Source organism: Maniola hyperantus, chromosome Z, assembly GCF_902806685.2.
Source record: "Maniola hyperantus chromosome Z, iAphHyp1.2, whole genome shotgun sequence".
Taxonomy (NCBI): Eukaryota; Metazoa; Arthropoda; class Insecta; order Lepidoptera; family Nymphalidae; genus Maniola; species Maniola hyperantus.
Window position 1 is genome coordinate 12,612,712 of NC_048564.1, and position 12,439 is coordinate 12,625,150.

General features: G+C 37.9%; 1 protein-coding gene across 4 annotated transcripts in view; it reads right to left on the minus strand.

The window, feature by feature from the left end:
• bma (SCY1-like protein bma) overlaps positions 1 to 12,439 on the minus strand; it is a 125,244-nt gene that overhangs the window by 34,369 nt on the left and 78,436 nt on the right. For all 4 annotated transcript variants that reach the window (XM_069508642.1, XM_069508640.1, XM_069508643.1 and 1 more), the window contains exons 3-4: positions 4,995 to 5,219; positions 1,189 to 1,359 (exon numbers count right to left, since the gene is read on the minus strand). In XM_069508642.1, the coding sequence (XP_069364743.1) occupies positions 1,189 to 1,359; positions 4,995 to 5,219 (396 nt within the window). The remainder of the gene's footprint in view (positions 1 to 1,188; positions 1,360 to 4,994; positions 5,220 to 12,439) is intronic.

The following is a 12,439-nucleotide window of genomic DNA, read 5'->3' on the forward strand; positions in this document are numbered from 1 at the left end:
ACGAAACGTAAAACGAAAAAAAAAAACACTATTTGATTGTTGAATTTGTATGGTAATTTGTAACACGATGATCATTAACTTAAAACTTTAGCTAACTTAAAACTATAGGTACGAGGGTTCCAAACGCACGCATTATTCGTCAAATGTTATAAGAAATGTATTAAAGGCCTATCGGATTATCCAATTTTGACAGAAGTAGCTTGCATGTCGATGGACATTGGCTAGTACTTTTTATCCCAAAATTTCAAAGAGAACCCATACGGGCAAAACCGCGTACATCATCTAGTTTTAAAATAACGCTTAATGATTGGTCACTGATGTCACCGCCAATAGGGTGCCATCGGTGCGTCAACATTCTCATGCTTCTGTAATAATTGTGTACTTCTATATATATTCTAATTTCTGTGTTTTTTACCATATGTTGTCGTTAGTAGCATCAGAAGCAGATTGCAGCCTTGCAGCCTTGTAGCCGATCATCGTAATTACTTGTTATATTACTCGTAATATATAAATGTTACAGCCAAAGTAATTAATCTAGTTACTCGTATTTAATAGAGATTCCTATAATGTCTTTCTCTCTCTTCTTTGTTTCTTAAATAATATTTTTTTAAATAAATTTTCTAATAGTTTTTATTTTTTTTAATTATTTAATTAAAAAACTGGAGCTTGGATTTGAGCTCGACCAAGTTCTTCCATCCACGTTGGAAAGTTAGCAGTGCACCGATGTATTTTTTTTTATTCAGATACTAGCAGATGTCCGCGACTTCGTTCGCGTGGATTTACGTTTTTCAAAATCCCGCGAGAACTTTGTGATTTTCCGGGATAAAAAGTAGCCTATGTCACTCTCCAGGGTATAATCTATCTCCATTCCAAATTTCAGCCAAATCCGTTCAGCCGTTTTTGCGTGATTGTGTAACAAACATCCAAACATCCACACTTTCACATTTATAATATTAGTAGGACAAGTTAGCCCTTGACTGCAATCTGACCTGGTGGTAAGTGATGACGCAGTCTAAGATGAAAGCGGGCTAACCTGAAAGGGGTATGGCAGTTTTTTTTATTAAACCCAGTCCCACACCCCTTTGGTACATGGCATCGTACCGGAAAGCTGAACCGCTTGGTGGCACGGCTTTGCCAGTAGGATGGTAACTAGCCACGTCCGAAGCCTCCCACCAGACAAAGGCTTACCTGAAGCAATCCAAAACGCAGTTCCATGTCCAGGAAGTGATATTCTCTGGCATAGGGCGGTCGTTGCCCCGACCCGTGGTGCTGTTGCAGCGTCTGAGCGGTGGGAGGACCCAGTGATATAGGGTGCGGCATGACCGGCAACACACCTCCGGGAGGTATTGGTGATGACTCCTGTTAGCAAAGAAAGAAAAGTTTAAGACTGTAGTTTTGCCACAACCCATCCACCTAATTTTGATGAAATCTGGTACAGAGATATTGGGGCTGATTCTCTTGTACACAATCTCTAAACTAATCTAAATTACCAGGTCTAAAACTAGTGCTATCATTTTCCGCAAGCAACATTATGAAAGGGAAAGCAATAGATTTAGACGTGACGTATCATTTTAGTTCAGCTGTATAGAGATTGTGTACAATGGAATTAGCCACAATGTGCCTGTAAAAAGTAATCTACATATTATTACATCTGTCACTTGGAAGCCCTCAGAGACGGATATATTTCTTCTTCCTCATTGCTGAGGGTCGTGACTCCTTTTTATTAATCACTAATGGCAGGAGTTCTCTCGGGATAATAATTCGGTGGGTTCCCAGATATACAACTCACTAAGATTTCGATTCTTAGGTTTTTAGGGTTCCGTACCTCAAAAGGAAAAACGGAACCCTTATAGGATCACTTTGTTGCCTGTCTGTCTGTCTGTCTGCCTGTCTGTCTGTTTGTCTGTCAAGAAACCTACAGGGTACTTCCCGTTGACCTAGAATCATGAAATTTGGCAGGTAGGTAGGTCTTATAGTAGACATTCGGGCAGACAGACTTAAATTGTGGTCATGAACAAATATTGCTATTTTCAACTTTCAAAGTAATATTACTGTACCATATGAAAGGGCTTTACTTGTACATTCTAAAACAGATTTTTATTTATTTTTATACATAATAGTTTTTGAATTATAGTGCGAAATGTCGATAAAATACGATTGTAGTACGGAACCCTCAGTGCGCGAGTCTGACTCGCACTTGGCCGGTTTTTACAGATAATTTTACGAAAAAAGACGCATATCCATTTTCAAGTCAAATGGTAATAGCAATTTATTTGAGCTAGGGCAGTGTAGTAAACGGCGCGAGTAACGCGGCTCTGTGGAAAAATAACAACTTCATACCAACCAAGCCTTTTGAGCTTGCCAACCGAGCAAATTGAAAAAATAATGTGCTCGCTTTTCGTGCTAGGGGCGTTTTTGATCATTTTTAGGATTCCGTAATCCAGCCCTCAAAACAGAAAAAGAAACCCTGATAAGATAACTTTGTAGTGCGTCTATCTGTGAGTCTGTCCATGTGAATGCCCTTTTTTCTCAGAACTGGCTTGAGTATCAAGTTGTATACTAAAATCATAAAGATATAAAATCTCTAGATTTTTCTCCTACAAGTATATGAATGACTAAAATTTGTTTGTAGTATGAAAAAAAAATGATTACTTCACCCTTCTTATACTGAGAGGAGACCCGTTCTCTGTAGTCAGCCGGCGATGGGTTGTTAATGATGATGATGATGATGATTATTTTGCTTGTTTTTATTATTATTTATAACCTAAGTGTAAGTAATCATCATCATCATGATCCACCCATCACCGCAACCGGCTCTGTACAGAGCACGGGTCTCCTCTCAGAGTGAGAAGAGTTTTGGCCATAGTCTACCACGCTGGCCATGTGCGGATTGGTAGACTTCACACACCTTTGAGAACATTATGGAGAACTCTCAGGCATGCAGGTTTCCTCACGATGTTTTCCTTCACCGTTAAAGCAAGTGATATTTAATTAATTAAAACGCACATAATTCCTAAAAGTTAGAAGCGCGTGCCCGGGATCGAACCCCCGACCTCCTATTAGAAGGCGGACGTCCTAACCACTAGGCTATCACTCAGTAAGTAATAGAGGCACATATTTTAAAAATAGCAAAAAAACAGGCTCAAAATGAAAGAGTTTATGAGACTCTATGTCCGTGTTGCAAAATTTATACTTTAAATTTAAATATTAAGATACGTTTTGCTTTCAAGAAAACGCTTATATTGAACCCTCAAATGTGCTTTAGCTAAGCCAGGAACCATTGTGGCCCAAAACCATTAGTTGAAGGCTGTAAGTACCTTACAATCAATCATTCAATCCAGCAGCACCCAAGGGAGATGCTACGAAATTCTTGTTTACAATAATGAAGCCTATAGAGGATGTAAGCGCGTAACTTTATGTAAAACTAGCGGATACCCGGCGCGTAAAAAAAATATCTAAAACTATCTTCGCAATATGTGAAATCATGTTCGTATATCTAAATATAGATATAAAAGAGATCTAAATATAAAAGAGAAATACCACTCACTCACTGACTGACTGACTAATCATGAAATCTCAGAAACTATATACCTAGCCTAAAAACTTGGAAGGTAGGTTATTTCTAGGACGTAGGTGTCAGCTAAGAAACGGTTTTGAAAAATTCCCCCCCTAAGGGCATGAAAGGGGGGGGGTTGAAGGTTGTATGAAAGTCCTATGTTTTTGGAGTTAGAGACGTGAAAATCGACATTTAGGTTATTAGCTTTAAATAATAAAAATATGTAAAAGTAATTTTTGAAAATCCCCCCTTAAGAGTGGTAAAATAGGGGGGAAAAGTTTTAACTATTGTTATTTTTACTTGAAATTTGAAACGTAGGTTCTTTTTAGGGGACAGATATCAGATAAGAAAGGATCTAACTAAATTCTCCCCCTAAGGGGGTGAAAGTGGGGGTTGAAAAGTTATGTGAAAATCCTATGTTTTTGAAGTTAGAGATATGAAAATTGGCATTTAGGTATTCTGGGTTCCGTGCCTTAAGGTGAGACTGAGTGAGTAGGTAAGTGAGGCCTTTTGTAGCGGGAAAATTTCAGATCTCATGAGAAACCAGAATATGGTTGGTACTAGGGTGTGTTAGGGTGTGTGGTACTAGGATGGTAATGGGCTAATTTTATGATAAACTTACCGTTTTGCTGAAAATCGCGAAAAAACCGTTTTTGTGACCTTTGAGCCCGAGTAATTTTTTTTCCAGGTGTCGGATCGATAAGGAATTTTCACATTTCATTTATAATAGTGTTTTGAACAATCCTACCAATTTTCAGCCAATTGTGAATTATTGCAATCTCACCCCTGTAATTTGACTGGACTATTCGGGTAAGGACAAAATTTGTCATTTATGAATTTCATAAAATTGGTTGGTTTATTAGTAAGTGCCGACCGGATATACGATACTTTCGTCGGTAAGTATTTTTGATAGATGGAGAAACTTTTCGCCCTCTATTATTTATCCTTGAAAAAGGACCATTTTATTAGGGCAGTTTGTTTTAGAACTATTCGAAACATTCGGCTTTTATGGGCAACAAAATTGATTTATTTTTTATGAAGGCCTATTCACTGTTGTAAAGCTATCAAGTACTCAGGATTATATCTACATTTATTGCTACAGTCTAAATATGGTATGAAATATACCTATTAAATCGTGCATCAGTGGGATAGGCATGTTCAAATATGTTTGCGAAAAATATACGTAACTAGCGATAATAATTATTATGTTTCACAAGAAATGATTTAGGTTTTTAGAATTTCGTGGGAACTTTTTGATTTTCCGGGATCAAAAGCCTATATCCTTCCCCGGGATGTAAGCTATCTCTGTACCAAATTTCATCGAAATCGGTTAAAAGGATGGCCCGTAAAAAGCTAGCAGACAGACAGACAGACAAACAGACAGACAGACACACTTTCGCATTTATAATATTAGTATGGATAGTATGGATGTACTCACATGCCAAGCAAGTATGTTGTGCAGACTTGCGAACACCGACTCGGAAGCGAAGGCGTATGTGTTGTGACCCTCTTCAAGAGTATGTATTATCTGCAACATCCTGGGATGCCGCATCTCGTCTAACTGCAGGACGCAGGCTTTTATTCGATCCAGCATACTTTCCTTCCGTTTCGGCCTGTACACCTTGTCCGCAATGCGCTTGTCGAAGAAAAACACGGAGCATTCCTGTAAAGGAAACAGAAACATAAAATCACCTGGGAATATACATTTTGTACTCAAGGAAAGAAGGAGAAGGTATTGAAATTCATGTTGTCCATGTAGAGCATAAGCTGGTTCGATGCGATTCTATGGACCTATCTCCACAGGGCGATACTATCGCCGACGATTGTTGGTCAGACTCTTTGCGATTTATTCGCCCGTGGAGATGGCACCTGAGGTGAGGTTTGGTTTGCAAATATTATAAATACGAGAGTGTGTCTGTTTGTCTGTCTGTCTCCTAGCTTTTAACGGCTCAACAGATTAACTGATTTTTATTTTATTTATTTATTTATTTTGATGGAATTTGGTACAGAGTTAGCTTACATCTCGGGGAAGACATAGGCTACTTTTTATCCCGGAAAATCAAAGGGATTCTCACGGGATTTTTAAAACCTAATTACACGCGGACGAAGTCACGGGCATTATCGAGTTAATATAATTAATTTATTATTATAGTTAAGTAATTATATTAACAAAGAGCCATAATATAATATCACGATATCAATTAAATAGTAGTCTTGTTTTCCCACGAATATTGTGCCAACCGTCTTGTTATCTTGTAATCCTACTCATGCGTAGGTAATCCGGAGCAAAGGGCACTGCCAATAATACTGGCACTAATAATATTATAAAGGGCACTGCTAATAATATACAGGGTGTAAACATAACGCTAGCAAAAACTTAGCGTTATTGTTATACTACCTAAACACAATCTAATACCAATAACCATTTGACTAGTTTTAGTTAGACGAAGTCGCGGGCATCATCTAGTTATGAATAAAGTTAAAATTGAATAAAAAAAGAAGAAGTAAATCAAAAGTTAAGTAAGTGTGAGAGCAAGTAGCAACGTGGTGAGCCACTCAATAAAATTTAACTGAACGTTTGCCGAGTCATTGCGACAATTTTAGGACAAATAAAAGTTTATGTTAGGCGCCATTATCGTAAAAGCATCTTAACTTTGCCTCGTTAAATGGGTGTTCGGTCTATTCAAGTGCACTCTATATACTTACTTCAATCTATAATATTGGAAATTAAAATCTTTAAGCATTAATTTTTCAATCTCTAAGTAGACTTTAATGCTGCTTTAATGAGTTGGAATTTTGACAGATTTCCAATAATTTCAAAAACCATCAAAAAGTCTTTATTTCTTCTGGACTTTGGGTCCCAAACCCTGAATCTTGATGCTGCAATGTACTGAGCTCCTGAGCCATAAGGATTCGGGAATTTCTGCTAGCGAATTGATATCGTAGGTACCAAGCAATGACTTAATCATTGAATTTCGGATCCTAACTCCTCAATCCGGATGCTGCATGTTTACTGCGCTAAGTTATGCAGATTTTGGAATTATTCATAGTGAATTATTATTGTTCATGTTCAATTATTCGGTATCATGCAACGACTTCAAGATTCTAATCTTTTTTCCAACTTCCACTTCAGCACTTTAAGTCCAAACTTTACGCTCAATAACTCAGCCACCTATTATTTAAAGCTATCTAAACTTTATCCTCAATAACTCAACCATCCATTATAAATCTATCTCTAAACTTTATACTCTATATTACTCATCCATTATCAAGGTATCTAACTTTATTTTCAACTAGTTTATGCTCGCGACTTCGTCCGCGTGGACAACATAAATTTCAAACCCCTATTTTACCCCTTTAGGCATTGAATTTTAAAAAATCTTTTCTTAGCGGATGCTTACGTCATAATAGCTATCTGCATGTCAAATTTCAGCCCGATCCTTCCAGTTTGAGCTGTGCGTTGATAGATAAGTCAGTCAGTCAGTAATCTTTTCCTTATATATATTTAAGATAACTCTATACATCCATATAATAATAATGTACTCCCGAGGCCACGGCAGCCAATCTTCCATAGAGATTAGCAAATTGCGCGGGAGACAATATTATAGTGCACAAGTGTTGCATACATCAAGATTTCTGTCCCATCAAGCTATGAGCACGCTCTCATAGACCAATGGGACGGAAATCTGACACGACCGGTGAGAAATCAGGCGCATGACTGACGGAATTATGTGTTCTCTGAGGTACGGAGGTGAAACACCGCCAATTTGCTATCTCTGGGCTGATAACAACGATTGAAAAATCCAATACTGAAGTTCTATTTTTTGGCCTGACCTGGGAATCGAGCCCATGAAATTTGGCACAGAGATAACTTACGGTTCAGAGACGAAAAGTGAGAGTTCTCACGGGATTTCTAAAAACCTAAATCCTTGCGAAGGACACCACCAGCTAGTAAAGTATAAAATCTAAGTCAAATCATCTTAATCTTAACAAATCTAAATACACGCGTATCTTGCTTGTCCTTTGTTGAAGACCCTAACTACGAATATAAAAAGTCTAAGTACTCAAGCTGTGATAGCCTAGTGGTTAGGAGTCCGACTTCTAATCGGAGGTCGGGGGTTCGATCCCGGGCACGCACCTCTAACTTTTCGGAGTTATGAGCGTTTTAATTAATTAAATATCACTTGCTTTCACGGTGAAGGAAAACATCGTGAGGAAACCTGCGTGCCTGAGAGTTCTCCATAATGTTCTAAAAGGTGTGTGAAGTCTACCAATCCGCACATGGCCAGCGTGGTAGACTATGGCCAAAACCCTTCTCACTCTGAGAGGAGATCCGTGCTCTGTAGTGAACTGGTGATGGGTTGATCATGATGATGATGACTCATATATTGCATCATATTGTATTGATGGACACGTCCGTAGACAAAAGCATAATCTATACAATTGTACTACAAGTTGTGCTAGCTGGCCTGTGATCTACGATTGAATAGCCGGTATCTACTCGTAGATTGAAATTCAATACCTAGAGCCAGAGTGAACAACTAGAGCTAATTGGACTCGTAATCTTATACATCTCCCACGCCTATTGTATCCTTAGATTCAGGCGTCATTTAAGTGCAGAGACTATTGTGTTTAAGCATATGCTTTGAAATGCAAATCACTCAGAAAAGGCGACTGACTGACTGACTGACTGACTGATCTATCAAGGCACAGGTCAAACTACTAGACGGATCGGGCTGTGGATGGAGATAGATATTCTGACGTCAAAATGACGTTATTTCGATGTTAATGAGACAAGGTTCCAGCGCAATAGCAAGCAAGGTAAACAACTGGAAGTGACGTCAATGACATTTACCTCAGTAATAACTGACCTACTCCAGCTTTGCTCCTGTGGACTTGCTTAAAAATATTTCTTAATCAAAGTCATAACGATTACCTTCAGGCAAAATTTAAAGTTTCTATTAGATCCAGCGATCTGAGTTTGTTATAATGGTCGTAGGGAACACCTATACCTCTACGTCAATCAATCAATCAATCAATCAGCCTGTTTGCGTCCACTGCTGGACATAGGCCTTCCCAAGAGCACGCCACCACACACGATCCTCCGCCTTCCTCATCCACCCACTTCGCTATCTTCTTAAGGTCGTCAGTCCAGCGGGTTGGAGGTCGTCCCACACTGCGCTTGCTGATACGCTGTCTCCACTCCAGAACACGTCTGCCCCATCGGCCACCGGTTCTGCGGCAGACGTAGTCTGCCCACTGCCATTTCAGCTGGCTAATTCGTAGTCCTCTATGTATACTATAGTACCTCTATGTATACTAGTAGTAATACTCAATAGTAGGTAAGTACCTTTCAGGCTAGTACCACGCACTAGATGTATCATCTGAACAAAATAATATTGGGGGCTGCAACTCATTTTACTTACAACTTGTCTGGTGTCATACTCATTTTTACAGCTTCATATACCACTATTTTTGTTTGAGCCCTTTTAAGTAAGTATACGTGTTACTTAAGTTCAATGGTCGAGTTGTTTGTAGGCCACATATAAAATGAGAACGTTTATTTTTATATCACGATCCGGAAGAAAACCATTTGTTGACGAGTGAACATTAAATAATATGGCATATGAAAAATCAACCTTATGTAATTTTGTAACGATATCGATATCATAAAGCTAAAATGTGCCCTGTATGTTAGTTAGTTTTTCACTGCCCATCCATTTTACCGATTTTGGCAGGCATCCATTTACCGTCCATATGACTTGCGCCCCGAACAAGGACTTAAGTTACTTAGAAAATCAAAGAGATCCCGTGGGAATTTTGAAAACTTAAATCCACGTGGACAAAGTCGCGGGCATATATATATATATATATATATATATATAAAATGCCTTTTTGTGCCGAATCGCAACCCACCGGGCTTACCGGGAATTAAAGTTGCCACTCCGTGTCTAATACTCTTCGAGTTGTAGATATATGTCTCATCATCATCATCATCATAATCAACCGACAGTCCTCCACTGGTGGACATTTATGTCTCTTGTAGGGACTTCCACAAGCCATGGTCTTGCGCCGCCTGAATCCAGCAGGCTCCCTGCGACTCGTCTGATGTCGTCCGTCTAACTAGTGGGGGGTCTTCCAATGCTGCGTCTTCCGATGATATCTCATATTCATTACTATCATTTATTTCGGAGTACGCTCATTGGCAAATAATATCTGATAGACCTACTATGTATATAATATGTAGGTATATATTAAATTTCATATTATTGTAACCTAATGTCAAAAATGTTTTTGTTTTGTTTAATATTTTTCATTCCTTTATTGTTTTTAATTTTCTAGTCTGTAAGGGGAGAGCACTGATGCCTATAACACGAGTGTACAACTTATTTTAGGCATCGGTGGCTTAACCTAATTTTGATTGTTATTTTGGTGAAACAATAAATTATTTATTATTTAGGTATATAAGTTCTTTTAAAACGCGTAGGTATACCTAAACTCACTCATGTACCTACAATGTGTGATATAAAATGGCGGATGGTTATGGCACAATTCACGACAGTTAGGGAACTTCTAACAAAAGGCCAAGACTTCGACGTCACTGGCAGGCACCAAATGTTAGTACATTTGACGTAAGTAGCCCTAATGTAGCCCTATGTATGATTTTACGTCACCATAACCTAATATTTGACATATTTTGACACATCCAGGATCAAACCGAGAGTTCCCTCACTCTAGTTCACTCTGGTTATGGTATTGTACATTTTCAATGCGGAGAGAGCATTTGAAACATTTGAAGTGAGTTCTTGAAATAACTCGCTGTCAGCGTTAATTAAGTTTCATTTACGCCAGTGCAATATAGTGCGACATTGCAACATGCCACAGGGCTCCATGTTACAATAAATTAAAATGTAGCAAGAATCGTAACAGCTATTAGGTTAAGATTCTTGTATGTTTTTTTTATATGTTTACTTTGTGTTGTGTGCAATAAAGTATAAAATAAATAAATCGTATATTGTTGTACGGTTATAATTTACAACCTACTTATTCGATGTAGTCGCGGGATAAAATAGCTGGTTGTTATGACCATAAAATTAATGTTTCAATTACTTGCATTGTTGCATGTTGTTGCTTTCGCACTGTAGTTCAACCAGAGTGTGTCCTGCTTAAGTAAGCACTAATGAAAATTAGGACATAATAATAAAAAACCGGCCAAGCGCGAGTCAGACACGCGCACCGAAGGTTGCGTACTACATTTCGTATTTTTTCGATATTTTGCACAATAAATCAAAAACGGTTATGAATGTACAAAAAAACTGTTTTAGAATGTATCGGTAATAACCCCACTTGGTAAAGGAATCTTACTTTGAAAGTTGAAAATACTAATATTTGTTCATGAACACATTTTTTTGTGATGAACCAAAAATTCACGGTTATCGGATTTATTCCTTAACTTGACCTACCTACCTACCAAATTTCATGATTAGAATCATGATGTAAGTACCCTATGGGTTTTCTTGATAGACACGACAGACAGATGGACAGACAGATAGACAAACAACGAAGTGAATAAAAAATTAAAATCAGCTTTAAGCCCTTTTAAATAGAGTAAGCAGTGTTTTTATAAAAAGCTGTGGTAGCAGTGGTTTAGACGTCCGCCTCTTATAAATTCTTCATAATTCATAATGTTCTCAAAAGTGTGTGAAATCTGCCAATCGTGGTGGACTATGGCTAAACCCCTTCAAATTCTGAAAGGAGACCCGTGCTTAGTAGTGAGCCAGAGGTTGAGGATGATGATGATGATGATGATGCAGAACTGTTTTTATGCCTCTAAGACCTGCACGGATATTATTTACATGTTGTATCATGAACATAACTATTTCTCTATAAATAATACGAGAACCATACCATTTTCTAGTTAATTAATTATTTTACAGAGTTCCATACATAAATTCGTAGTTACAAACGATTATCATAATAATTGGGTATTTCATAGTTAAGCTCATTGTTCACGTCATAAACAATTCTCGTGGATATACAAATTACGTTGAACAGCAAGCAACTGTACCGAATATTATGATAATTTCTCAACAGAATATGTATGGAGTAATTTAAATGCAGGGATTTGCACCGAGAGTTGTGTCTGTCTGTCAACCGCATCCATTTAAGCGTGAGAATTTAACATTTTGCTCCGTAGACTGACGCGATCCTTTGAACCTAATTAGTACCTTTGGAACGGCTATTTCAAACAAAATTGTGATCTACAAAGCTGTAAAAATCAGTATCACACTGGCAGTGGCGGAACAAGGGTGGAACGGAGGGGGGCAGTCCGCTTCGAGCCTTCAAATCTTGAGGAGCTTCAAATATGTTCAATAGGGAAGACTCAATTTGAAGTTGGAGTCAAGCTTGCTTCGCTCGTGGTTCTAATCTAAATCTACACTAATATTATAAAGAGGAAAACTTTGTTTGTTTGTTTGTTTGTTTGTTTGTTTGTTTGTTTGTTTGTTTGTTTGTACTGAATAGGCTCAAAAACTACTGGACCGATTTTAAAAATTCTTTCACCATTCGAAAGCTACATTATCCACGAGTAACATAGGCTATATTTTATTTTGGAAAAAAAATAGGGTTCCGTAAGATATTTGGGTTTTTCGGACACAAGGTGTAAAAAATCAACCAGAAAAGTTACTTATTTTGCGTACGCTGCCTAAACTATAAAAGATAGAACCATAAAATGTTCTAATTAATTGTAGATCTTATAAATATCTACAAAAAAGTCCGCGACACACTATACCCATCTATGTCGAGTGAGGCACAGCAACCATTTTTTTATTTAAAAATCTTGAATTTTTTTTGGACTACATTTAAACGCGTTTATTTTACTCA